Source organism: Hippocampus zosterae, chromosome 7, assembly GCF_025434085.1.
Source record: "Hippocampus zosterae strain Florida chromosome 7, ASM2543408v3, whole genome shotgun sequence".
NCBI lineage: Eukaryota > Metazoa > Chordata > Actinopteri > Syngnathiformes > Syngnathidae > Hippocampus > Hippocampus zosterae.
In genome coordinates this window covers 17,545,866-17,570,397 of record NC_067457.1, presented here as the reverse complement: position 1 = coordinate 17,570,397, position 24,532 = coordinate 17,545,866, and the positions used below count along the sequence as shown (strand labels likewise).

At 41.1% G+C, this 24,532-nt stretch overlaps 2 protein-coding genes and 1 long non-coding RNA gene across 13 annotated transcripts; 1 reads left to right on the top strand and 2 right to left on the bottom strand.

Annotated features, from left to right (window-relative positions):
• Positions 1–366: 366 nt before the first annotated feature.
• Positions 367–2,422, bottom strand: LOC127604264 (uncharacterized). Of its 4 annotated transcripts, XM_052071304.1 has the most exons (3): positions 1,372–2,422; positions 1,006–1,179; positions 367–668 (listed from the first exon to the last, which is right to left on the bottom strand). In XM_052071304.1, the coding sequence occupies exons 1-3, from the start codon at positions 1,502–1,504 to the stop codon at positions 367–369; spliced, it is 609 nt and encodes a 202-aa protein (XP_051927264.1). In that variant the 5' UTR covers positions 1,505–2,422. The 4 variants fall into 4 exon arrangements, 1 of the variants encoding a protein (XP_051927264.1); XR_007963220.1 differs by lacking the exon at positions 367–668 and having other exon boundaries at positions 675–1,265; XR_007963221.1 differs by lacking the exon at positions 367–668 and having other exon boundaries at positions 675–1,252.
• Positions 2,423–5,286: 2,864 nt separating this feature from the next.
• LOC127604197 (H-2 class I histocompatibility antigen, Q9 alpha chain-like) lies at positions 5,287–12,717 on the bottom strand. 8 transcript variants are annotated; one of them, XR_007963219.1, is made up of 9 exons: positions 12,400–12,710; positions 8,478–8,744; positions 8,098–8,376; positions 7,404–7,712; positions 7,152–7,291; positions 7,058–7,075; positions 6,296–6,350; positions 5,992–6,208; positions 5,287–5,819 (listed from the first exon to the last, which is right to left on the bottom strand). XR_007963219.1 is itself a non-coding variant. In XM_052071199.1 (8 exons), exons 1-8 carry the CDS (start codon positions 12,452–12,454, stop codon positions 6,060–6,062), a joined length of 1,272 nt encoding a protein of 423 aa, XP_051927159.1. In that variant the 5' UTR covers positions 12,455–12,709; the 3' UTR covers positions 5,933–6,059. The 8 variants fall into 8 exon arrangements, 7 of the variants coding, with proteins under 7 accessions (XP_051927159.1, XP_051927161.1, XP_051927164.1 ...); XM_052071199.1 differs by lacking the exon at positions 5,287–5,819 and having other exon boundaries at positions 5,933–6,208; positions 12,400–12,709; XM_052071201.1 differs by lacking the exon at positions 5,287–5,819 and having other exon boundaries at positions 5,933–6,208; positions 7,152–7,288; positions 12,400–12,709.
• On the top strand, positions 9,412–10,080 carry LOC127604311 (uncharacterized). The gene is made up of 3 exons (XR_007963241.1): positions 9,412–9,491; positions 9,632–9,846; positions 9,946–10,080. It is a non-coding gene; the product is annotated as an uncharacterized LOC127604311 (long non-coding RNA).
• Positions 12,718–24,532: the final 11,815 nt, after the last annotated feature.

The following is a 24,532-nucleotide window of genomic DNA, read 5'->3' as shown; positions in this document are numbered from 1 at the left end:
TTTCTCCGGTGTCCACTGTCCAACGAGGAACTAGACGGGGAGGTGGGGGAGGGGCGGGAACCTTGTCGGTGATGTGGTGCCATCGTTTTAAGTGGTCTGCATATTTGTGGCGCTGCCGTTGTATGGCTTCGTAGTGCGACATTCTTTGCAAATTACCGAGGTTTTATCAAGCTTTCCATCTTTCTTTTCGAAGCCGTAGTATTTCCAAACATAAGATCTGAATGTTGCGGAAGCATTAAATACAGTAGTTTCCTCGCTGCTGCTTGCGCGAATTTCCATAGTGTTTCGCTAGTTGTGTTCTCGACTGTATGTGACACACGGCCACCGTCCGTATTCAACACAAAACGCAAAACAATGATGGTGCATTCATCGCGCATAGGAAAGGGCACATAGGTGACGTTTAACATGAATAAAACGGTGCTTGATTCGGATTTTACCGATACCCACCAATGCATCGTGATGAATCTCGATTTCACCCGTCAATGGCGTCGTACCCAGTGAATGAGCCGATGCACTCGCATCGCGCACGTGCGCATCGATGTATCGATTAATATCGATTATTTTCCACACCCTTATTTTCAACCAGTCAAAATGACGGACGGCCTTAAATTTTTCCGGCAACTCTGTCAAATCCGTCAATGATGGAAAATTGTCGGTTCGTGTCCCCTCTGCAGAAACAGAAATATAATAGATGTAAATATTTATACAGTCTTGTTTAAGTTGGATTGCGTTCCAAAAGACAGGCTTTAATTTGTTATCATAAATCACCCCTCCTCCTCCCGAGTCCTCACAAATAAAATATGAAACTTCGGGTTTGCTTCGGGCTCGGGCCTGCAAATCAAGTTAATTGGTCGAACTCGGGTCGGGTCGGACTAGATTTTTTAGGCCCGATCTCACCTCTAAAAGACACACACAAAACTATTCTTCTTCTTCTTGTTATTATTATTGGCAGAAATTGAGGGCCCCAAATCCAATGTTGCCAAAATAGTTTGAACGGCTTCTTACCCAGAAGGGACATGATCCTGACAGTGTCGCGCCGGGTCTTGACCCTGTGCGTGTCCATCAGCCGGTCGTCATCGTGACGGGCCTCGTGTTTCTCAGCGTTGAAGCTCCGCACCGTCCGAACGGCCAGGATGATCTCGTGAGCCGCCTCGTTTGCCGCGGTCATGGAGTCAACTGCTGCAAACGCAAGGTTGCGTCATTCGTGGGCTTGGGCGAGTCATCGATTTGGGGTGGCTTTATTTGAAGACCACTCGACTAGCCAACTCATTAGAATGGCCGAAATCCATCCGTTAGACTGGACTGAACAGTGAGCGCCAGCGGACCGACAGTCGCGACAATCAATGGACATGATTGGTCTGTCAGCTTTACCCGGTGCTGTTTGTTGGAGATGGTCTGGATGAGGCCCATGACGGGGACCTCCAAGAGCACTAAACATGTTTGCATCCATGAGAGATTCACCACTTGTTTGCTGTGCACTATTTTTGTACCACGCTCTCTGCATTACCTATCTTTGCGGTGTCGAAAACCGACGTCTCCGTCCTGGTTGGTCTGAGTATGTAAGAACTTTGCCTTCACTCTGCACTTGAAGGAGCTAATGGCCCCCATAAGGAGACGCCCTCGGCTGCCGCCGCCCAGAGCGCTGCGCAAACAAAAACAAGATGGGCGGACACTTGACCAGAAGTTCTTGAACTTGGGTTGTCAGAAGGGTCCGCAAATGGTTTGTGTTGAACGTTTTATTTTTTATTTGCAAAGTGGTTTACCTACACAATGGGCATAGAAACCCCCCCCCCCAATAAACCACCAACTTCTCACGAAAGAAAATAGGAATGACTTTTTTTCTCTTGAAAATGGGCAGCTTTTTGATTCCGAAAGGCATTTAGGCGTACACGTGATAAGTATGTTTCATCTGCCGCATTAATTTCGGACCCTTCTTTTATCCTCATCCTCATGGCGAAACTGTGCAATTTGCAGGCGGCAGCCATGGTGAGAAGGCATAACCCTCCGAGCAGCAGAGCCAAGTCCGGCCTGTACATGCGAAGCACCCTCATGAACAAAACTCGCGGCTTTTGGCGCTTCTGTCTCCGGCCACTCGGAGAGTCTGGCACGCCGACTTCCCACAGCGAGCCTCCAGCGCACGGGGGGTTGCCGAGCGCCAAGGCGGCGGCGAGGCTCTCCGGGGCGGCGGGGAGCGCGTTGTGCAAGGCGAGGAAACGAGCCGGCGCCGCGGGGAGCTCGCCGAGGTTGACCAACGCCACACAACACCGGAGCTGCGCGAACAGCCACACCGGCAGCCGAAAGAAGCTCCCCGCCCCTAACGTCGGAGTCGGCGTCCGCGACAAGCGCCCAAGACGCAGCAAAAGCTTGGCAAAGTGCCGAACTCTTTCTCTTGTCACACACGTGCGGTCCGGGTGTGGAATTATGCCAAAGTGGAGCAACTCTGAACTCTGATTTCGCTTTCGCTTTCATTTCACTTCTGGCGCATGAACGCCTCCACTCTGAAAGCGGGGAAGAAAAGATCTCAAATCTCGCCAAGTCAACATTTTCTGTTCTGATTTTGAAAGACCCCGTAAAGCGGTGGTCCCCGAACCATTGTTTGTGTAACGGACCGGTTGGGAGAAGTACGTGTTGTTCGCGGAGCGACAACCGTTTTTTTTTCATGGCTTTTTAATTGCCACTTTTAAAGCACCGCTACTGACTACAAAGATGATGAAAGAGAACAACTTTTACCGTCGATTTTGTCATTGATTTCAAACTGTGCCATTCTACTGTACAACAAACGCAGAGTCACATAAAATAACGCTTCTAAAAATGGACCAATCGTGAATGATAAATACGCCTCATAATGTTTTAATAATACTTTGGAAATGTTGACCATAATAGGGTGTTCGCGTCATTGCGACTAATTTTTAGCTTTTTAGCGACTAAACCGCGAACTTTTTCCGTCAGCAAGGTGTGCAAACTCTGCTCGCATTTTTTCATGCTTTCCACTTGATGACTTGGGTGCTTCTTGTTCAAGTGGAACAACGGGTTTCTTGTGTTATCTTCTTTTGGAAACATACAACAGGCACAACAGCTTCACTTCCGCATAGTTCCCGATTAGGGGAGGAACTCCTCTTGTCCAAATCGCTTCATCTTTGAAAATCGCCACACGGGATTCTATCTTTTTGTGTTCGTGCACAGTAGTGATTGGATTTTCGGCTCTTTTCGGCGATCCGGTTTATTTGGATCGGCTCAGTGAAAAGAGTCGGGTCTTGATGGCTCTCAAACGGCACTTTTAACTTTAGCTTTTCTTTTCAATATTTATTACAAATTTAGCATATGTAACCAAGTGAACCTTACTTAGATGCATGTAGTGAAGGCTTCCTTGTTTAACAAATGTAACATTGTCACTTTAAGAGCCACACTAGATCAAAACACGCGGGAACATATGCAGCGTGTGAGAATCAGACCACCAGTAAGGGTGACATGCACGTAAAGGAGGGTAGTCGCTGAACTGTGCCCACTGCTTGTCCCAACTTGATACGCGCATGATCGTCATCGTAACCCTGGCGATCTTCAGAGCACAATATCTGGAGTGGTTTGGTTTGGAGTTTGAAATCTACCACTAGTGAGTCGTGTGAACAGCTGTACAGCAGGGGAGATCATTTGTGTTTGTCCACGTGCTTTGTACACACCCAGCACACCGGAACATATCGACAAGACACTGCTGTTGTCTATTGTGGCGTAATTGTCTGTAATCTGTGAAATGATTTTCTTTGATCTCTTAGATCCCTTTTCGACCTCTTTTAAAATTCAGTTTACGTCACAGACTTTCATCTTAAAGCTGTACAATTTCTCATTGTTCAGTCGGGAATAAAGCCCGCATAAAAATTATTTTGTGTCCAGACTAGTCCTTCCAGAGACTCGGCTAGTCGGCTACACATACATTTTGATAAATTACTTGGTGAACTAAATAGCAACAATTATCAAGCAAAGAAAAGGGGTTTCACTTATTTTATTGAACATTAAAATGCTCAAACAATAAACAAGTGTAAGTTGAGGGGTTCGCAGGTTTTAAATGGATTGCTCTACGTTTAGAATGGGCAAAAAGGAGAGGACGACTTCGTTTGAAGACAGCTCTTTCTCTTTTTTATTTTTTTCTCTTTTCCACCGCTCCCCGCTAACGCTCCAACCAACACTCCCGCTTCCGGTAACGACCCGCCTTCCTGTTTTTCTTCTCCAATCACATGTAAGCAACCTAAGAATATTTCAGGACGTATTAAACAGAGTATAATTAAGGTAACTAACATAAAAGAATATAATGCATGAATATAAAATGATAGTAATTAACAATTTAACAAAAGCTTACACAAGCAACAAAATTAAACTTCAACCAACAACAGTCAAACATGCTGCATCACAACAAAAATAGTGAATAGTAAGTGCAACAGCAGCAGCGAACAAAACAAACATAAACTACGCCTTGCTTTCTTTTAAATTTGCATTCAACAAAACTAAATACTTCAACTTGGGCGCGCTGGTCGCCTCCCCTTTGCCTTCCCGTCTCCCTCTCTGAGCACGGCAGCTGAGCCACTGCGAAACCTCGCTTCAGACACGTGGAAAGAGAGAGAGAGAAAATGACAAATCGACGTTTCGACGGATGGAGTACAAGAAAGTTGATTGCTATTTGCGCAAGTCACAAACGTGTCACGAAGAACAGGTTGACCAAGGCTTTCTGTCAGGATCTTCAGAACCAAACTGAATCATGTTTTTGTCACGTCCCGTGTCTTCCAGCAGGGGGCGGGCTTTTCTCTCCGCCAACTGCACACCTGTTCGTCATTTCGGGTTGATTATCTGCCTTTATTAAGAGGCTCTGGCAGTTCACTCACTGCCGGAGAATTCCACGCTGTGCCATTGTTCTCTCGCGCTAAAACCTCTATAGTAGATTTCTCGTTGCCTTCTAGCCTTGTGGCCGTTTATCTTGCGTTCTCTCTAGTCCCAAAATTGTATATTTAGTCTATAGTCTAATCAGACCTTCCTCGCCTTTTGTTTTTTTTCTGCGAGCGTTTTCTGTTGTTTCCTTATTTCTTCCCTGGTCCTTATTTGACCAGCGTTTTTTGTTACTGTTTCCCTGTCGGGCTCTTTCTGTTCGTTATTAAAGACTTTTTGTGTTCATACAAAATCTTTTCGTGTCTGCTTTACCTGGGGCTCCACCTCGTTATCTTGTTGTGCACGAGGCGATCTTTCATCGCCTCGGGCACAACGTGACAGTTTTGGATTCCAGAAATGCAGGCTCAGACAAAGTGCAAAAACAAAAATATTTATTGCAGAAAAGTACAGGCTGAAATCGCTGGCCACAAGGAGCCAGGAAAAGCAAACAAACATTTCATCAAACAAAAGGCAAAGTACAAGGGAACAGCGAGAAGAAGTCCAATTACGCCAAACCAAAGATCAGGATCAATAAAAAAGCGATCATGAATATACTTCCAAAGTTCAACGGCAAAACGAGAGCGAAAGGTCGAGGATACAACAGCGAGCAAAGTCGGAGGGCGACGCCCTTCGCTCAAACACAATCAAAACCAGACAGAGAATGACACTTTCCGGCAGGGCTGTCGCTCAACCTCTCGAGACGGCAAACCTGCAGCGCCTCTGCTGGCCGCGGCCAAGTAGTGCACCCCGGTGGCCATTTCCATATGTGGCACTGATCGAGAGATCGATCCAAAATGTTCGGACGAGGAGCGCTATGGTTCACGTGACTTTCTGATCAATTCGCGCTTTGGCAGAGTTGTTTGCTCAAGCGAAAGCGGTGATGGAAGAATCGTTATCGTGCTCTCGACCTTGGCTCCGTGGGCTCCCTCTCGGGGTGTGCCAAAGAATCACTTAATTCATAACTTATGAGGATAAAGTTGACATTTCAAACCGCAAATCCAATCAAACAAGAATGCAGAGATGCCGTCGAAACCATCGAGCACATTTTTGGAGGACCATAAAATCCCATTCAATCGTGACCTTGACGACATTCAGTTCTTGAATTCGTCAATTGATTGCTCCAAAAAAAAAACAATTCCCACATGAAATCACAAACCCCCCAAAACCAGAAACCTTTGAGCGCTACTTAACAGAAGCAAAATCACACTCATGGTCCGCTTGAAAAAGAAAAACTTCTGCGTTTTCAAAGGCGGTGTAGTGAGAACGTGCTCAGCGGGCCCACTTGTGTTCTTGGCGTCTGAAGGGAGAAGAGCCGAAGCAAAGCGTGAACGAGAATCCACATCAAGATGGCCGAGAGCATTTCCACATTCCAAAGCTAACTCACCGTGCGATGGCCGCCGCGTCTCACTCGGCAAGGGGCTCGGAAACGGTGGAAACGGCTGAGGAAGTGCAACGGCAGAGTGAGATGTGAAGCGAAACGAGTCACGCTGGCGCCAAAGGATTTGAGACGTTCACTGCCGAATGACTTTTGCGGCGCTGTCCCATCTACTTGCGTCTTTTTATTCTACAACTGTTGCCGTGTCTGCACTGGACAGTACACGGTGTCATTTTGCGTATTCTTTATCCTCTGTGTCGAAACAACTCATATGAGTGACGTACCGATAACCGCAAAGGATTTGCGTCTGACTTAAACCGTCCAAGATGGCCGACGCTCAGTGGCCGTCAATCAGCAGTGAGACCAAACAAAAACCAACATGTTCTCCCTTCAAAAATCGATTTCATGATCTCATGACTGTGTGCATGTATGTATGATTTTTTTGAAATATGACACCTGACAACCATTGTTGTTGCCTTTTTAGCCGGAAAGGCATTTCCGTTTATTTCATTGGACGATTTGTGACGCGAGTGGTTTTGGTTACGAGCGCGACCACTCAACAAATTCAACTCACATGAAAGGCTCCGATGTTTTTTTTTTTGGTGCACAGCGAGAGCTTCTCACGGCGCTTCTCACATCAACATTCACGTGCGCATCGTTACGGAGCCGACTCTTCCCGATTCACGCTTTGGCGGCAACGGCCTAAATCGGACCTTGGTGGAACTGCCCCGTTTATTGTGGCTCAACGGAAACAGAAAATGTTTTACTTACGCGCTGCAGAGTATCGGGCTGGAAGGAAAGAGAGAGAAAGTTTTAGGACGACGGACTTTTTGCCACAAGTTCTCTTTGGATCTTCCCGACAGACCAGATCTTGGCGTCCCTCACCTTGTGTGTTCCGGCGACGCTTGGCAAGGAACCTAAGAAAGGCCGCCACCCCCGCCGCCAGCACAGCCAGGACCCCCGACGTGACAGCGATGGCCACCACCATCTTGACTCGCTCTTCTTCTTTTCACGTGGCAACAAAGATGTGGGCCGCGAAGAGAAGCACGCGAAGGGCTCGTCACGACACCGTTGGCGAGAGTCAGTCCGAGGTGACGCGACCATTCAAGCGGCTCACCTGCGTCGCGCGCGTTGCTCAGGATGTTTTTGTCGTCCAACTCGACGACGATGGCTTCCTCGACGCCGGCCAGCCGGAACACACATTCGTACTTGGCCTCCGCGTCGGGCGCCGGCTCCACTTTCAGGTGGACCGCGGTCTGGAAGGTTCCGTCGTGGTTGGGCAGCGTCTGGCCCATCTCCACGTCCTCGTACAGCTGCTCGCCGTCCTTCCTCCAGAAAAGATCCCATACGGGGGGGTAGAAACCCGTCGCCAAGCAGGTGACCGGAGAGGAAGGCGTCTTCTGGAGGAGAAACACCGTCGGAAGCTCTGCGGCGAGGAGGGAGAGAACGACTTAGGGGGGCCAAAGACGACGAGAGAACACGTGGGAGGAGCAAAGATGGAAAGTGCGAGAAGAACTTTGCAAGCAGAAATGTGGGAGGAGAAATCGGGTGAGAGGAGGAAGCAGGGAGAGCAGGCGCAAGAGGATGACGCTCAGGGAATGTGTGAGGGCAGAAGACGGAACCTGTGAATGGAAGATTGAGGGAACGTGTGAGACGGCGAAGGAAACGGCAAGCGAGGACAACTTGGAAGCGCGCCGAGAAGGTGCGAGAAGACAACCGGCGGCGAGCATGTCCAGAGGGTGAAAGAAAGCGAGAGCGTGCGAGGACGATGGACAGATGAGAGGACGAGAGAGTGTGAGCGGCCACCGCACCTGTTCTCATCAGGAAGTCCCGCCCATTGCGCACGTACGTCTTCAAGGCAGCAGGACAAATCTCTGTGACGTATCTCCTAATGTATTCTTTGTAGCCGTCCGATCGTTCCCACTTGTTCTTTGTGATGAACGCTTGTGGCTTGGCTGCGATCCATCTCATCGTTTTCCACTCAAATGAGATGAAGTCTTCTCCGTCATACCTGTGCTGATTCCAACCATCCACCTCACCAGTCTCGTCATCCCATTCACAGCCGTACATCCTTTGCATCATGTGAACGCCTGAAAGTGTCACGCACACGATGAACAGAGAGAAGCCAGCAGCGACGTGCGTGTTTATGAGTCGGGGCACATCCGCCACGTTGTACGAGCGGAAAACGAACCTCCGGTTTGGTTGAAGCGCTCGTTCAGGATTTCAAGGTCGACTTTGAACGCCTGCTCATTGTCGAGACTGCCGTACAGCTCTCGCTGCCACAAGTCTGGATCCTCTGCTGCGATTTTGTTCACCCAGTCCAGCTTGGCTTTCATTTTCCAGCTCTTGCTGTCAAACTGCAAAATCTGAACGCCGTCCACATACGCGACCTCCCAGTACTCTGGCAGATTTGCGATTTGAGAGGACGCTGTGATGAAATAACGCAGCGTATGTAGCGCTGAAAGAAAGGACAAGAAAATGTTCTTCTTTTGCTTTCCATTCGGCAGCCTCGCGCAACGCCTGGTTGACACGACTCCATCCGCTCTCGGGGCCTCGACACTCTGGACATGATTGACGCCACGTTTGATCGGAGCGCATTCTGACTCACAAAGCTTCTCTGTCATTTGACAAGCCCACACTCATCGTTTTCCCTTTTTGATTTCTTCAAAGATGTTGAATGCTCCTCACCGTTGCTTGAAACACACTTACAAAAGAAATCAAATGACCTGACATTGCACGATTGTCATTCATTTGAAAAATAATTCAAATCATTGGATAAAAGTCAGACATGATACCACGCCATCGAGAAAAAACTAGAAAGTTATCGACTACCCAAGCATTAAATTCAATGTCGGCTACAAAGTGCGTTTTTCCGATAATGATGATTTTTAATCAATGCAATCATATCGGATCGAGATGAAAAGAGTTCACGTACTTTCAACGGTGATTCTCAAAGTGTGACGTGATGACCACTCGCAAAAGAAACACGACGTTCGAAATCAAATAGATCAGGGGTGGGCAAACTTTTTGGCTCGGGGGCCACATTGACTTTTCAAATTTGACACGCGGGCCGGGTCAGCACAAGATACGGTACATAAAAAACAACAACAACAAAAAAACCAACCTGCATTTGTTGACGGTCCATATCAAACATGAACAGAACAAAGGCATTCAAGTCGGAATCTACTTTTTTTTCATGAGAAAAGTGTTGTTGATCACAGATTTCAGCCAGTGCATTGCTGCTTTCTAGTCACAAATCGTCTTTACGGTGTCCAATCTTTCCTGAGAGCTGAATTTCCATATGTGGGATACGACGATGGTACATTTCCTTGATGAACACGAAAGTATGTTCCCAACATAAACGTGTGACAACACACGCAACAAATTGCAACCACATGTTGCCCAAAAACTGTTTCTAACACGAAACTGCAGCATACAGTACAGGTATGTGAACCAAATATCACAAAGTTCAGACGAGTTGCTGCAAAATGAGACGAGTCAGAGACCCGGTGGCTTTTCTTTCCACTCACTCGCTGTCTCAAACTTGATCAGCTGATGTCGTGCAACCAACTTTTAAAGCCAGCCACGGGACGCTTCAAAGTCCTCCATGGCCATAGTTAGCGCCACGCAGCTCGCATTCTCCCTAATTAGCGGTGCAGTTAGCGGAAGGTTTTTAGCACCAAAACAGGTAAAGCATTCGAGCAAACGTTCATTGACTCGACTCTCCGTCGAGCCGCTCGCAATTCACTCTGAGCAGGGAAATTGGCAGAATTTCTTGTCGATTTGAGTCTTTGCGACTCCAAGCGTCTCCTGAATGTTTCGTATGATGTAACCCGCTTGGCTTGATCGGGTGCGTTTCACTTTCTCTTTGTAGACGTGTCATGATCTACAGCAGTGTCTTTTTCCAGCCAAGGCACATTTCTTTCGCTGAAAAAAATCCCGCGGCACACCACTAGCTGAAATGTGAAAAAAAAACCCGCTTATCTTAACAACCGTTTTTTAACATTGAAGAATAACGTTATAACACCTTGATTAGGAATCAAATCTTCATCAATCCAATATTTTATAGTCTTTCATATTTATTCTCACTCAGTGTGATAAAAGATTTGGATGACCACATATCTGATATCCTGGCAGCGTTTGACTCGAAGGGTCATGTATCTATTTAATAGAAACATGTAATTACTAGAGCTGTCAGTTTAGCGTGTTTTTATTGGCATTAATTTCAATGAATTTTAACGGGATTAAAAATTTTCTCGCGAGATTAACGCGGCACACGTCACAAGCGGACGTTACGTTGCTCTATAAATACACCAGAAACAAAACAACAAGCGCGCTGCAGAAGTCCACGCCCATATCTGTTTTACCAGCCATGGCAGCGGGAGACACCGAAAACCGATACTTAAAGAGTTTATGAATGGAAAATTTACTTTTAAAAAATTGCCAGATTGCTCCACTGACAAGATCAAAGTTATACAGGTATACAATGTATGCCACTGACGCGATTGTTACTTGTTTGGAACTATTTTGTGTGGAAGGTTACAGCGTTCCGTGTCCATATAAATAGAGCGGGTGGAGCTTCTCTGTGTTCGTCTGACAGTGACAGTGCACTGCTGTTGTAGCGACCTAGCGAAAATTAAACGTCCCCAGTGTTGTCATCGAACCAAGTGTAGTCATCCGAAATGAGGTCTACACAAAAACCGTAGAGAGACTTCCGCGCAAGAAGGACCAACATAATCAACATAGCCTGACTGTGTTAGGGGGAGTGAAACCCCCCTCTTTCAGAATGGTTTGACCCAGCAGCACGGGGGAAGTGCTTGCGCTTGTTTGTACGGCCGGCAGTTTTGAATACAGCGGCACATAGCGAACACTGGTGTCCGGGGTCTCGTTATTCTCCAACAAACATACAGAAACAGACTGCTGTGTTGAAAGCAAACTTGAGAAAAACAAAGTATGCAACCATGGTTTAAATCCACTAGAGGCTGAGTACTAGTTTACCTTAGATGTGCACTTTATAATGTTATATTGCTCTGTTTTGATTTCATTAAAAAAGCCGTTAAAGCAGCTGTTGTGTGACAAAATGTATTTTTCACTGGTGTTGATGGACAGTAATATTGTGTGAGAGATTATGTGTGAACAACTGCTCCAAGTGGAAAATGTTCATGTAAAATTAAAAATTGCTATTTCAGTAAATATTTGGATTTGGCACATAGAAAACTGATTCATGGTTCCAAGTTGATGAGAGCATTAAAATGGGGAAAAATTGGGACAAAATTGTAAAAGGAAATTCAGAAACGATAAAAAATGTGTGAGTAATCACGATTCATTTTTTAGTTCATTTGAGTTAATTATGACAGTTGCATTTTTAATTAGATTAAATATTTTAATCGTTTGACAGCTCTAGTAATTACATATGTAAAACTTCCCTTCGAGTCAAATGCGCGGTACGTTTTCAACTAGTGAAGTACATTTGTTGTTTTAACTTTCACGTCCAACACATTTGCATGAAAGCGTTCATTGAGTACGTCCATTTATTTATGCCCCTACGTTTAAGCGCCCTGTCAATCAAGCGGCGCATACCCTTTCAATGGCTGACAATAATAGGAGTGTAGTTTTTCGAAATAAAACCGCTGCCCAGGTTTCGTGAACATTTAGGCCGACCGCATGACTCCATTTTCATGTCAGGCATTGTGGCGGTGCGGTGTGAGCTTCATATTTTTTTTCTCCAAAGTTTGTACTTGACAAAACGTTTGAGAACTGCTGCTTCAAACCATTGCAACCGGAACACAATCAAAACTAAATACATAACGACATAAATTGTTGAAATGTAGTCACCGAATGATGAACTTTAACCCAAGCCCCTCCTTGTTGACCAGAACAAGAAATACAAAACGACGGGTAGATTAACATGCAACGTTGAAGCTAATCTTTATCTGTTCGACGACTGACGCAGTATAACATTTCATGACCGTGGGTTCGCCTTTCCATATTTAATCGTTAACGTATTTCTGCTGGTCAATGTTGAGGCAGCGGACACGCGAAGAGAATAAACGTTAACCCGTCGGTTCACAATCTTTCGCGCAATAAATAAATTGCCAACAAAGTGCACTTACCAGGCGTCACGTTGAGTGTTTGCAGAGCCGCAACAAAGACGACGAGTAGATACATTCTCGGTATCCAAAGTTGTGTCGCAGAAGGACAAGGAGTTACAAGTTGCGGCTGTCTGTCACACGGGCGCACGCGAAATAACAGACGGACGCTTGGACCAGTTCGCCTCCTGAACCAATTAGAATTCGGGCTACCAGTGACGTCACTAAGCCCTTTTTTTCCCCATTGCCAGAAAACATTTTCTGCCTGATTTTAAACGAAATTGCTTACGTCGTTTTGCGTACGTTGCTGAAACGACAGCAACTGTGTTTGTGTGTGTTAGAGGATTTCAAATGAGATGAAAGACAGTGTTTGTGGGATTTGTGCTGAAACAGCGACAAACTCCTGGTAATGAGGGGTAATTGCAACAAGGAAGCGCTCCTTTGCGTTTCTCTGAAATCACGTGACACTGCTGCGCGGTCCCATTGGCATCCGATTTCTATGACGTCATTCCGGTTGCTACACGTATTTTAACGTCGCTGACATATTGAATGTGGAAAAGTGAAGCACCGAGTGAAGCGTTATGACGTAATTAGGCTGAATTGTGCCTTTCCAAATAACTTCTTCCCTAAAATATAACACTCACACTGTGAAAGCAAAACTGTGACACAGTTATGCCTTCCTTTCTATGTAGTCGCTGCAGTGATGCCTTGAGATACGAGTGAGTCAATGTTGGGGGATACATACAACATTTGTGTGTGTGCGTGCGTGCGTGTGTGCGTGTGTGCGTGCGTGTGCCTGTCTCTTTGCATCCAGCCTGCTTTCAAAAACAAAGTGCATCTTCTTAGAACAGTTCAACTGCATTTCACAGTCCAACACATTTTCATTTAACATTTCATTAAAATACATTCAATAATTCAACAACTTGATGAGAAAAAAGAATACATTTTCATGCAGCAACCCTCGTGGGTTTTTTACAATCCAACATGACACTAAGACCGACACTGACAGAAGAAAGCAATCCAAGGCACTCCTCAAATCTAACCTTGTATAGTACACCAAAAATAGAAACCAATTTTGAGCGTTGAAAAAATATGATTGCACCAATCACCTATGTGAAGAATAAAGAACATTTGTTTTCAAATCCAAGCTCTCCTACGTTCTGACACCTGGAGAAAGCAGAGCACAGCAAATGCACAAAACCATGTTACTGAAACCCTCTCCAGAAACCCAAGATCTCGCGGCGTCCATGTGAGCTAACTCATCCTGTGACGCTCCGAAACGGGCTCAGTCAAAACTTGGAAACAACCTCTGAATCAGGCAATGGCCGAGGGAGCAAAACACAATGTGAGATTGTTGGGGGGGGGGGCAGTCACGCGCATGAAGGAAGTACATTTGCGCAAGGAAGGTACTCTCAGCTGAATGGATCTTGCAAAGATGTAAAATAAATCCTCACGCTCTTTGGCCTTTAAAATTAATTTCGGGTCGTCACTGTATTACAGAGTAAGATACCACCTCATACGGGTGACCTGACTTCAGAATTTTCAATTCAGTATGGTATTGCAAAAAGTAGACCACTTTATTCCTTATAAACAGTAGAACGTGTAAAACAACTTATTTAAGCCCTTTCACAATTGGCTTTTGTGCAAAGAAAATGTAAACAATTTGGCACCTGAGACTCACAGCTGTTGCCGTAGTGTAAACACAAACAGACTACTCACTGAGTGTCTTATATGAAATATCCATCTTCATAGGACAGAAAAAAAAACTGAAACAATGTGGCAGTCACAGCCTCAAAGCTGTTGTGTGTATTGTAGCGTACACAGACCACTCTCACTGAGTGTCAAAATGAAATGTCCAAAAGAGTCATCCATATATAGTTTTTCCTTGCGCGGTCACAGTGAGCTGCAAGGGGACCCCCAAAATAACAGGCGATTTTTTTCTGATCCCGACCTGGTTTGCCAAGTTTCTCCGGTGTCCACTGTCCAACGAGGAACTGGACGGGGAGGCGGGGGAGGGGGCGGGAAACTTGTCGGTTCTTTTCGAAGCCGTAGTATTTCCAAACATAAGATCTGAATGTTGCGGAAGCATTAAATACAGTAGTTTCCTCGCTGCTGCTTGCGCGAACTTCCATAGTGTTTCGCTAAATGTGTTCTGGACTGTATGTGACGCACGGCTACCGTCCGTATTCAACACAAAACGCAAAACAATGATGGTGCATTCATTGCGCCTAGGAAAGGGCACATAGGTGACGTTTAACATGAATAAAACGGCGCTTGAATCGGATTTTACCGATACCCACCAATGCATCGCGATTAATCTCGATTTCACCCGTCAATCGTGTCGTACCCAGTGAATGAGCCGATGCACTCGCATCGCACACGTGCGCATCGATGTATCGATTAATATCGATTCTTTTCCGCACCCTTAATAGGAAGGCGTTTTTAGATGAAAAAAACAAGCATTTATAGTAAGGCGTTTTTAGATGAAAAAATCGACCATGTATAGTAAGGCGTTTTTAGATGGAAAAAAACGACCATGTATAGTAAGGCATTTTTAGATGGAAAAAAACGACCATGTATAGTAAGGCGTTTTTAGACGAAAAAAACGACCATGTATAGTAAGGCGTTTTTAGACGAAAAAAACGACCATGTATTGTAAGGCGTTTTTAGACGAAAAAAACGACCATACATAGTAAGGCGTTTTTAGACCAAAAAAATAATCATGTATTGTAAGGCGTGTTTAGATGAAAAAAACGACCATGTATTGTAAGGCGTTTTTAGATGAAAAAAAACGACCATGTATTGTAAGGCGTTTTTAGACGAAAAAAACGACCATGTATAGTAAGGCGTTTTTAGATGAAAAAAATGAAGTATAGTAAGGCGTTTTTAGACCAAAAAAATAACCATGTATTGTAAGGCGTTTTTAGATGAAAAAATGACCATGTATTGTAAGGCGTTTTTAGATGAAAAAAAAAGACATTGCATAGTAAGGCGTTTAGACGAAAAAACGACCATGTATAGTAAGGCGTTTTTAGACGAAAAAAACGACCATGTATAGTAAAGCGTTTTTAGATGAAAAAAATGAAGTATAGCAAGGCGTTTTTAGACCAAAAAAATAACCATGTATAGTAAGGCGTTTTTAGACGAAAAAAACGACCATGTATTGTAAGGCGTTTTTAGATGAAAAAAAAACCGACCATGTATAGTAAGGCGTTTTTAGACGAAAAAAACGACCATGTATAGTAAGGCGTTTTTAGATGAAAAAAAACCCGACCATGTATAGTAAGGCGTTTTTAGACGAAAAAAACGACCATGTATAGTAAGGCGTTTTTAGACGAAAAAAACGACCATGTATTGTAAGGCGTTTTTAGACGAAAAAAACGACCATACATAGTAAGGCGTTTTTAGACCAAAAAAATAATCATGTATTGTAAGGCGTGTTTAGATGAAAAAAACGACCATGTATTGTAAGGCGTTTTTAGATGAAAAAAAACGACCATGTATTGTAAGGCGTTTTTAGACGAAAAAAACGACCATGTATAGTAAGGCGTTTTTAGACGAAAAAAACGACCATGTATAGTAAGGCGTTTTTAGATGAAAAAAATGAAGTATAGTAAGGCGTTTTTAGACCAAAAAAATAACCATGTATTGTAAGGCGTTTTTAGATGAAAAAATGACCATGTATTGTAAGGCGTTTTTAGATGAAAAAAAAAGACATTGCATAGTAAGGCGTTTAGACGAAAAAACGACCATGTATAGTAAGGCGTTTTTAGACGAAAAAAACGACCATGTATAGTAAAGCGTTTTTAGATGAAAAAAATGAAGTATAGCAAGGCGTTTTTAGACCAAAAAAATAACCATGTATAGTAAGGCGTTTTTAGACGAAAAAAACGACCATGTATTGTAAGGCGTTTTTAGATGAAAAAAAAACCGACCATGTATAGTAAGGCGTTTTTAGACGAAAAAAACGACCATGTATAGTAAGGCGTTTTTAGATGAAAAAAAACCCGACCATGTATAGTAAGGCGTTTTTAGACGAAAAAAACGACCATGTATAGTAAGGCGTTTTTAGACGCAAAAAACGACCATGTATAGTAAGGCGTTTTTAGATGGAAAAAAACCGACCATGTATTGTAAGGCGTTTTTAGCCGAAAAAACCGACCATGTATAGTAAGGCGTTTTTAGCCGAAACAAACGACCATGTATTGTAAGGCGTTTTTAGAAGAAAAAAACGGCATGGTATAGTAAGGCATTTTTAGACAAAAAAAACCGACCATGTATAGTAAGGCGTTTTTAGATGAAAAAAAAACGACCATGTATAGTAAGTCGTTTTTAGATGAAAAAAACGACCATGTATTGTAAGGCGTTTTTACATTAAAAAAATGAAGTATAGTAAGGCGTTTTTAGACCAAAAAAATAACCACGTATTGTGAGGTGTTTTTAGATGAGAAAAAACGACCATGTATAGTAAGGCGTTTTTAGACGAAAAAACCGACCATGTATAGTAAGGCGTTTTTAGATGAAAAAAAACGACCATGTATTGTAAGGTGTTTTTAGACGAAAAAAACGACCATGTATAGTAAGGCGTTTTTAGATGAAAAAAACGACCATGTATTGTAAGGCGTTTTTAGATGAAAAAAAAACGACCATTTATTGTAAGGCGTTTTTCGATGGAAAAAAAACCACTATGTATTGTAAGGCGCTTTTTGACGAAAAAAACAACCATGTATAGTAAGGCGTTTTTAGACGAAAAAAACGACCATGTATAGTAAGGCGTTTTTAGACGAAAAAAACGACCATGTATTGTAAGGCGTTTTTAGACGAAAAAAACGACCATACATAGTAAGGCGTTTTTAGACCAAAAAAATAATCATGTATTGTAAGGCGTGTTTAGATGAAAAAAACGACCATGTATTGTAAGGCGTTTTTAGATGAAAAAAAACGACCATGTATTGTAAGGCGTTTTTAGACGAAAAAAACGACCATGTATAGTAAGGCGTTTTTAGACGAAAAAAACGACCATGTATAGTAAGGCGTTTTTAGATGAAAAAAATGAAGTATAGTAAGGCGTTTTTAGACCAAAAAAATAACCATGTATTGTAAGGCGTTTTTAGATGAAAAAATGACCATGTATTGTAAGGCGTTTTTAGATGAAAAAAAAAAGACATTGCATAGTAAGGCGTTTAGACGAAAAAACGACCATGTATAGTAAGGCGTTTTTAGACGAAAAAAACGACCATGTATAGTAAAGCGTTTTTAGATGAAAAAAATGAAGTATAGCAAGGCGTTTTTAGACCAAAAAAATAACCATGTATAGTAAGGCGTTTTTAGACGAAAAAAACGACCATGTATTGTAAGGCGTTTTTAGATGAAAAAAAAACCGACCATGTATAGTAAGGCGTTTTTAGACGAAAAAAACGACCATGTATAGTAAGGCGTTTTTAGATGAAAAAAAACCGACCATGTATAGTAAGGCGTTTTTAGACGAAAAAACCGACCATGTATAGTAAGGCGTTTTTAGCCGAAACAAACGACCATGTATTGTAAGGCGTTTTTAGAAGAAAAAAACGGCATGGTATAGTAAGGCATTTTTAGACAAAAAAAACCGACCATGTATAGTAAGGCGTTTTTAGATGAAAAAAAAACGACCATGTATAGTAAGTCGTTTTTAGATGAAAAAAACGACCATGTATTGTAAGGCGTTTTTACATTAAAAAAATGAAGTATAGTAAGGCGTTTTTAGACCAAAAAAATAACCACGTATTGTGAGGTGTTTTTAGATGAGAAAAAACGACCATGTATAGTAAGGCGTTTTTAGACGAAAAAACCGACCATGTATAGTAAGGCGTTTTTAGATGAAAAAAAACGACCATGTATTGTAAGGTGTTTTTAGACGAAAAAAACGACCATGTATAGTAAGGCGTTTTTAGATGAATAAAACGACCATGTATTGTAAGGCGTTTTTAGATGAAAAAAAAACGACCATTTATTGTAAGGCGTTTTTCGATGGAAAAAAAACCACTATGTATTGTAAGGCGCTTTTAGACGAAAAAAACAACCATGTATAGTAAGGCGTTTTTAGACGAAAAAAACGACCATGTATAGTAAGGCGTTTTTAGACGAAAAGAACCGACCATGTCTAGTAAGGCGTTTTTAGATGAAAAAAAACGACCATGTATAGTAAGGCGTTTTTAGACGAGACAAACAACCATGTATAGTAAGGCGTTTTTAGATAAAAAAAAACGACCATGTATTGTAAGGTGTTTTTAGACGAAAAAAACGACCATGTATTGTAAGGCGTTTTTAGATGAAAAAAAAACGACCATGTATAGTAAGGCGTTTTTAGATGAAAAAAAACGACCATGTATTGTAAGGCGTTTTTAGACAAAATAAACGGCCATGTATAGTAAGGCGTTTTTAGACAAAATAAACGACCATGTATAGTAAGGCGTTTTTAGCCGAAACAAACGACCATGTATTGTAAGGCGTTTTTAGAAGAAAAAAACGGCATGGTATAGTAAGGCATTTTTAGACAAAAAAAACGACCATGTATAGTAAGGCGTTTTTAGATGAAAAAAACGACCATGTATTGTAAGGCGTTTTTAGATGAAAAAAAAACCGACCATGTATTGTAAGGCGTTTTTAGATGAAAAAAACGACCATGTATTGTAAGGCGTTTTTAGATGAAAAAAAAACCACCATGTATTGTAAGGCGCTTTTAGACGAAAAAAACAACCATGTATAGTAAGGCGTTTTTAGACGCAAAAAACGACCATGTATAGTAAGGCGTTTTTAGATGAAAAAAAAACGACCATGTATTGTAAGGCGTTTTTAGCCGAAAAAAACGACCATGTATTGTAAGGCGTTTTTAGAAGAAAAAAACGGCATGGTATAGTAAGTCGTTTTTAGATGAAAAAAAAAACGACCATGTATTGTAAGGCGTTTTTACATTAAAAAAATGAAGTATAGTAAGGCGTTTTTAGACCAAAAAAATAACCACGTACTGTGAGGTGTTTTTAGATGAGAAAAAACGACCATGTATAGTAAGGCGTTTTTAGATGAAAAAAACGACCATGTATTGTAAGGCGTCTTTAGATGAAAAAAAACCACCATGTATTGTAAGGCGCTTTTAGACGAAAAGAACCGACCATGTCTAGTAAGGCGTTTTTAGACTAAAAAAACGACCATGTATAGTAAGGCGTTTTTAGACGAAAAGAACCGACCATGTCTAGTAAGGCGTTTTTAGATGAAAAAAAACCGACCATGTATAGTAAGGCGTTTTTAGACAAGACAAACGACCATGTATAGTAAGGCGTTTTTAGTCGAAAAAACGACCAGGTATAGTAAGGCGTTTTTAGACGAAAAAACCCGACCATGTATTAAGGCGTTTTTAGATGAAAAAAAACGACCATGTATTGTAAGGTGTTTTTAGACGAAAAAAACGACCATGTATAGTAAGGCGTTTTTAGATGAAAAAAACGACCATGTATTGTAAGGCGTTTTTAGATGAAAAAAAACGACCATGTATAGGAAAGCGTTTTTAGCTGAAAAAAACGGCCATGTATAGTAAGGCGTTTTTAGACAAAAAAAACAACCATGTATAGTAAGGCGTTTTTAGATGAAAAAAACGACCATGTATTGTAAGGCGTTTTTAGATGAAAAAAAAACGACCATGTATAGGAAAGCGTTTTTAGCTGAAAAAAACGACCATGTATAGTAAGGCGTTTTTAGACGCAAAAAACGACCATGTATAGTAAGGCATTTTTAGATGAAAAAAAACCGACCATGTATTATAAGGCGTTTTTAGAAGAAAAAACCGGCATGGTATAGTAAGGCATTTTCAGACAAAAAAAACGACCATGTATAGTAAGGCGTTTTTAGATGAAAAAAAAACGACCATGTATAGTAAGTCGTTTTTAGATGAAAAAAACGACCATGTATTGTAAGGCGTTTTTACATTAAAAAAAATGAAGTATAGTAAGGCGTTTTTAGACCAAAAAAATAACCACGTATTGTGAGGTGTTTTTAGACCAAAAAAATAACCACGTATTGTGAGGTGTTTTTAGATGAGAAAAAACGACCATGTATAGTAAGGCGTTTTTAGACGAAAAAAACGACCATGTATTGTAAGGCGTTTTTAGATGAAAAAAAAACGACCATGTATTGTAAGGCGTTTTTAGATGAAAAAAACCCACCATGTATTGTAAGGCGCTTTTAGACGAAAAAAACAACCATGTATAGTAAGGCGTTTTTAGACGAAAAAACCGACCATGTATAGTAAGGCGTTTTTAGATGAAAAAAAACGACCATGTATTGTCAGGTGTTTTTAGACGAAAAAAACGACCATGTATAGTAAGGCGTTTTTAGATGAAAAAAACGACCATGTATTGTAAGGCGTTTTTAGATGAAAAAAAACGACCATGTATAGGAAAGCGTTTTTAGCTGAAAAAAACGGCCATGTATAGTAAGGCATTTTTAGACGAAAAAAACGACCATGTATAGTAAGGCGTTTTTAGATGAAAAAAACGACCATGTATTGTAAGGCGTTTCTAGCCGAAAAAAACGACCATGTATAGTAAGGCGTTTTTAGCCGAAAAAAACGACCATGTATAGTAAGGCGTTTTAGGCCCCACAAAACAACCATGTATAGTAAGGCGTTTTTAGCTCCCCACAAAACGACCATGTATAGCAAGGCGTTTTTGACCGAAAAAAACGACCATGTATAGTAAGGCGTTTCTAGCCGAAAAAAACGACCATGTATAGTAAGGCGTTTTTAGCCGAAAAAAAACGACCATGTATAGTAAGGCGTTTTTAGCCGAAAAAAACGACCATGTATAGCAAGGCGTTTTTGACCGAAAAAAACGACCATGTATAGTAAGGCGTTTTTAGCCGAAACAAACGACCATGTATTGTAAGGCGTTTTTAGAAGAAAAAACCGGCATGGTATAGTAAGGCATTTTCAGACAAAAAAAACGACCATGTATAGTAAGGCGTTTTTAGATGAAAAAAAAACGACCATGTATAGTAAGTCGTTTTTAGATGAAAAAAACGACCATGTATTGTAAGGCGTTTTTAGCCGAAAAAAACGACCATGTATAGTAACGCGTTTTTAGCCGAAAAAAACGACCATGTATTGTAAGGCGTTTTTAGAAGAAAAAAACAGCATGGTATAGTAAGGCATTTTTAGACAAAAAAAAACGACCATGTATAGTAAGGCGTTTTTAGATGAAAAAAACGACCATGTATTGTAAGGCGTTTTTACATAAAAAAAATGAAGTATAGTAAGGCGTTTTTAGACCAAAAAAATAACCACGTATTGTGAGGTGTTTTTAGATGAGAAAAAACGACCATGTATAGTAAGGCATTTTTAGACGAAAAAAACGACCATGTATTGTAAGGCGTTTTTAGATGAAAAAAAAACGACCATGTATTGTAAGGCGTTTTTAGATGAAAAAAATACGACCATGTATTGTAAGGCGTTTTTAGATGAAAAAAACCCACCATGTATTGTAAGGCGCTTTTAGACGAAAAAAACAACCATGTATAGTAAGGCGTTTTTAGACGAAAAAACCGACCATGTATAGTAAGGCGTTTTTAGATGAAAAAAAACGACCATGTATTGTAAGGTGTTTTTAGACGAAAAAAACGACCATGTATAGTAAGGCGTTTTTAGACGAAAAAAACGACCATGTATAGTAAGGCGTTTTTAGATGAAAAAAACGGCCATGTATAGTAAGGCATTTTTAGACGAAAAAAACGACCATGTATAGTAAGGCGTTTTTAGATGAAAAAAACGACCATGTATTGTAAGGCGTTTTTAGCCGAAAAAAAACGACCATGTATAGTAACGCGTTTTTAGCCGAAAAAAACGACCATGTATTGTAAGGTGTTTTTAGAAGAAAAAAACAGCATGGTATAGTAAGGCATTTTTAGACAAAAAAAAACGACCATGTATAGTAAGGCGTTTTTAGATGAAAAAAACGACCATGTATTGTAAGGCGTTTTTACATAAAAAAAATGAAGTATAGTAAGGCGTTTTTAGACCAAAAAAATAACCACGTATTGTGAGGTGTTTTTAGATGAGAAAAAACGACCATGTATAGTAAGGCATTTTTAGACGAAAAAAACGACCATGTATTGTAAGGCGTTTTTAGATGAAAAAAAAACGACCATGTATTGTAAGGCGTTTTTAGATGAAAAAAACCCACCATGTATTGTAAGGCGCTTTTAGACGAAAAAAACAACCATGTATCGTAAGGCGTTTTTAGACGAAAAAACCGACCATGTATAGTAAGGCGTTTTTAGATGAAAAAAAACGACCATGTATTGTAAGGTGTTTTTAGACGAAAAAAACGACCATGTATAGTAAGGCGTTTTTAGATGAAAAAAACGACCATGTATTGTAAGGCGCTTTTAGATGAAAAAAAACGACCATGTATAGGAAAGCGTTTTTAGCTGAAAAAAACGGCCATGTATAGTAAGGCATTTTTAGACGAAAAAAACGACCATGTATAGTAAGGCGTTTTTAAACGCAAAAAACGACCATGTATAGTAAGGCGTTTTTAGCCGAAAAGAACCGACCATGTCTAGTAAGGCGTTTTTAGATGAAACAAACGACCATGTATATTAAGGCGTTTTTAGACGAAAAAAACGACCATGTATAGTAAGGCGTTTTTAAACGCAAAAAACGACCATGTATAGTAAGGCGTTTTTAGATGGAAAAAAACCGACCATGTATTGTAAGGCGTTTTTAGCCGAAAAGAACCGACCATGTCTCGTAAGGCGTTTCTAGATGAAAAAAAACGACCATGTATAGTTAGGCGTTTTTAGACGAGACAAACGACCATGTATAGTAAGGCGTTTTTAGTCGAAAAAAACGACCATGTATAGTAAGGCGTTTTTAGACGAAAAAAAACGACCATGTATTAAGGCGTTTTTAGATGAAAAAAAACGACCATGTATTGTAAGGCGTTTTTAGATGGAAAAAAAACGACCATGTATAGGAAAGCGTTTTTAGCTGAAAAAAACGGCCATGTATAGTAAGGCGTTTTTAGACGAAAAAAACGACCATGTATAGTAAGGCGTTTTTAGATGAAAAAAACGACCATGTATTGTAAGGCGCTTTTAGATGAAAAAAAACGACCATGTATAGGAAAGCGTTTTTAGCTGAAAAAAACGACCATGTATAGTAAGGCGTTTTTAGACGAAACAAACGACCATGTATAGTAAGGTGTTTTTAGACGAAAAAAACGACCATGTATAGTAAGGCGTTTTTAGACGCAAAAAACGACCATGTATAGTAAGGCGTTTTTAGACGGAAAAAAACGACCATGTATAGTAAGGTGTTTTTAGATGAGAAAAAACGACCATGTATAGTAAGGCGTTTTTAGATGAAAAAAACGACCATGTATTGTAAGGCGCTTTTAGATGAAAAAAAACGACCATGTATAGGAAAGCGTTTTTAGCTGAAAAAAACGACCATGTATAGTAAGGCGTTTTTAGACGAAACAAACGACCATGTATAGTAAGGTGTTTTTAGATGAGAAAAAACGACCATGTATAGTAAGGCGTTTTTAGACGAAAAAAACGACCATGTATTGTAAGGCGTTTTTAGATGAAAAAAAAACGACCATGTATTGTAAGGCGTTTTTAGATGAAAAAAACCCCGACCATGTATTGTAAGGCGTTTTTAGCTGAAAAAAAACGACCATGTATAGTAAGGCGTTTTTAGCCGAAAAAAACGACCATGTATAGTAAGGCGTTTTTAGCCGAAACAAACGACCATGTATTGTAAGGCGTTTTTAGAAGAAAAAAACGGCATGGTATAGTAAGGCGTTTTTAGACCAAAAAAAACGACCATGTATAGTAAGGCGTTTTTAGATGAAAAAAAACGACCATGTATTGTAAGGCGCTTTTAGACAAAAAAAACAACCATGTATAGTAAGGCGTTTTTAGACGAAAAAAACGACCATGTATAGTAAGGCGTTTTTAGATGGAAAAAAAACGACCATGTATAGTAAGGCGTTTTTAGATGAAAAAAAAACGACCATGTATAGTAAGGCGTTTTTAGATGAAAAAAAAACGACCATGTATTGTAAGGCGTTTTTAGCCGAAAAAAACGACCATGTATAGTAAGGCGTTTTTAGCCGAAAAAAAC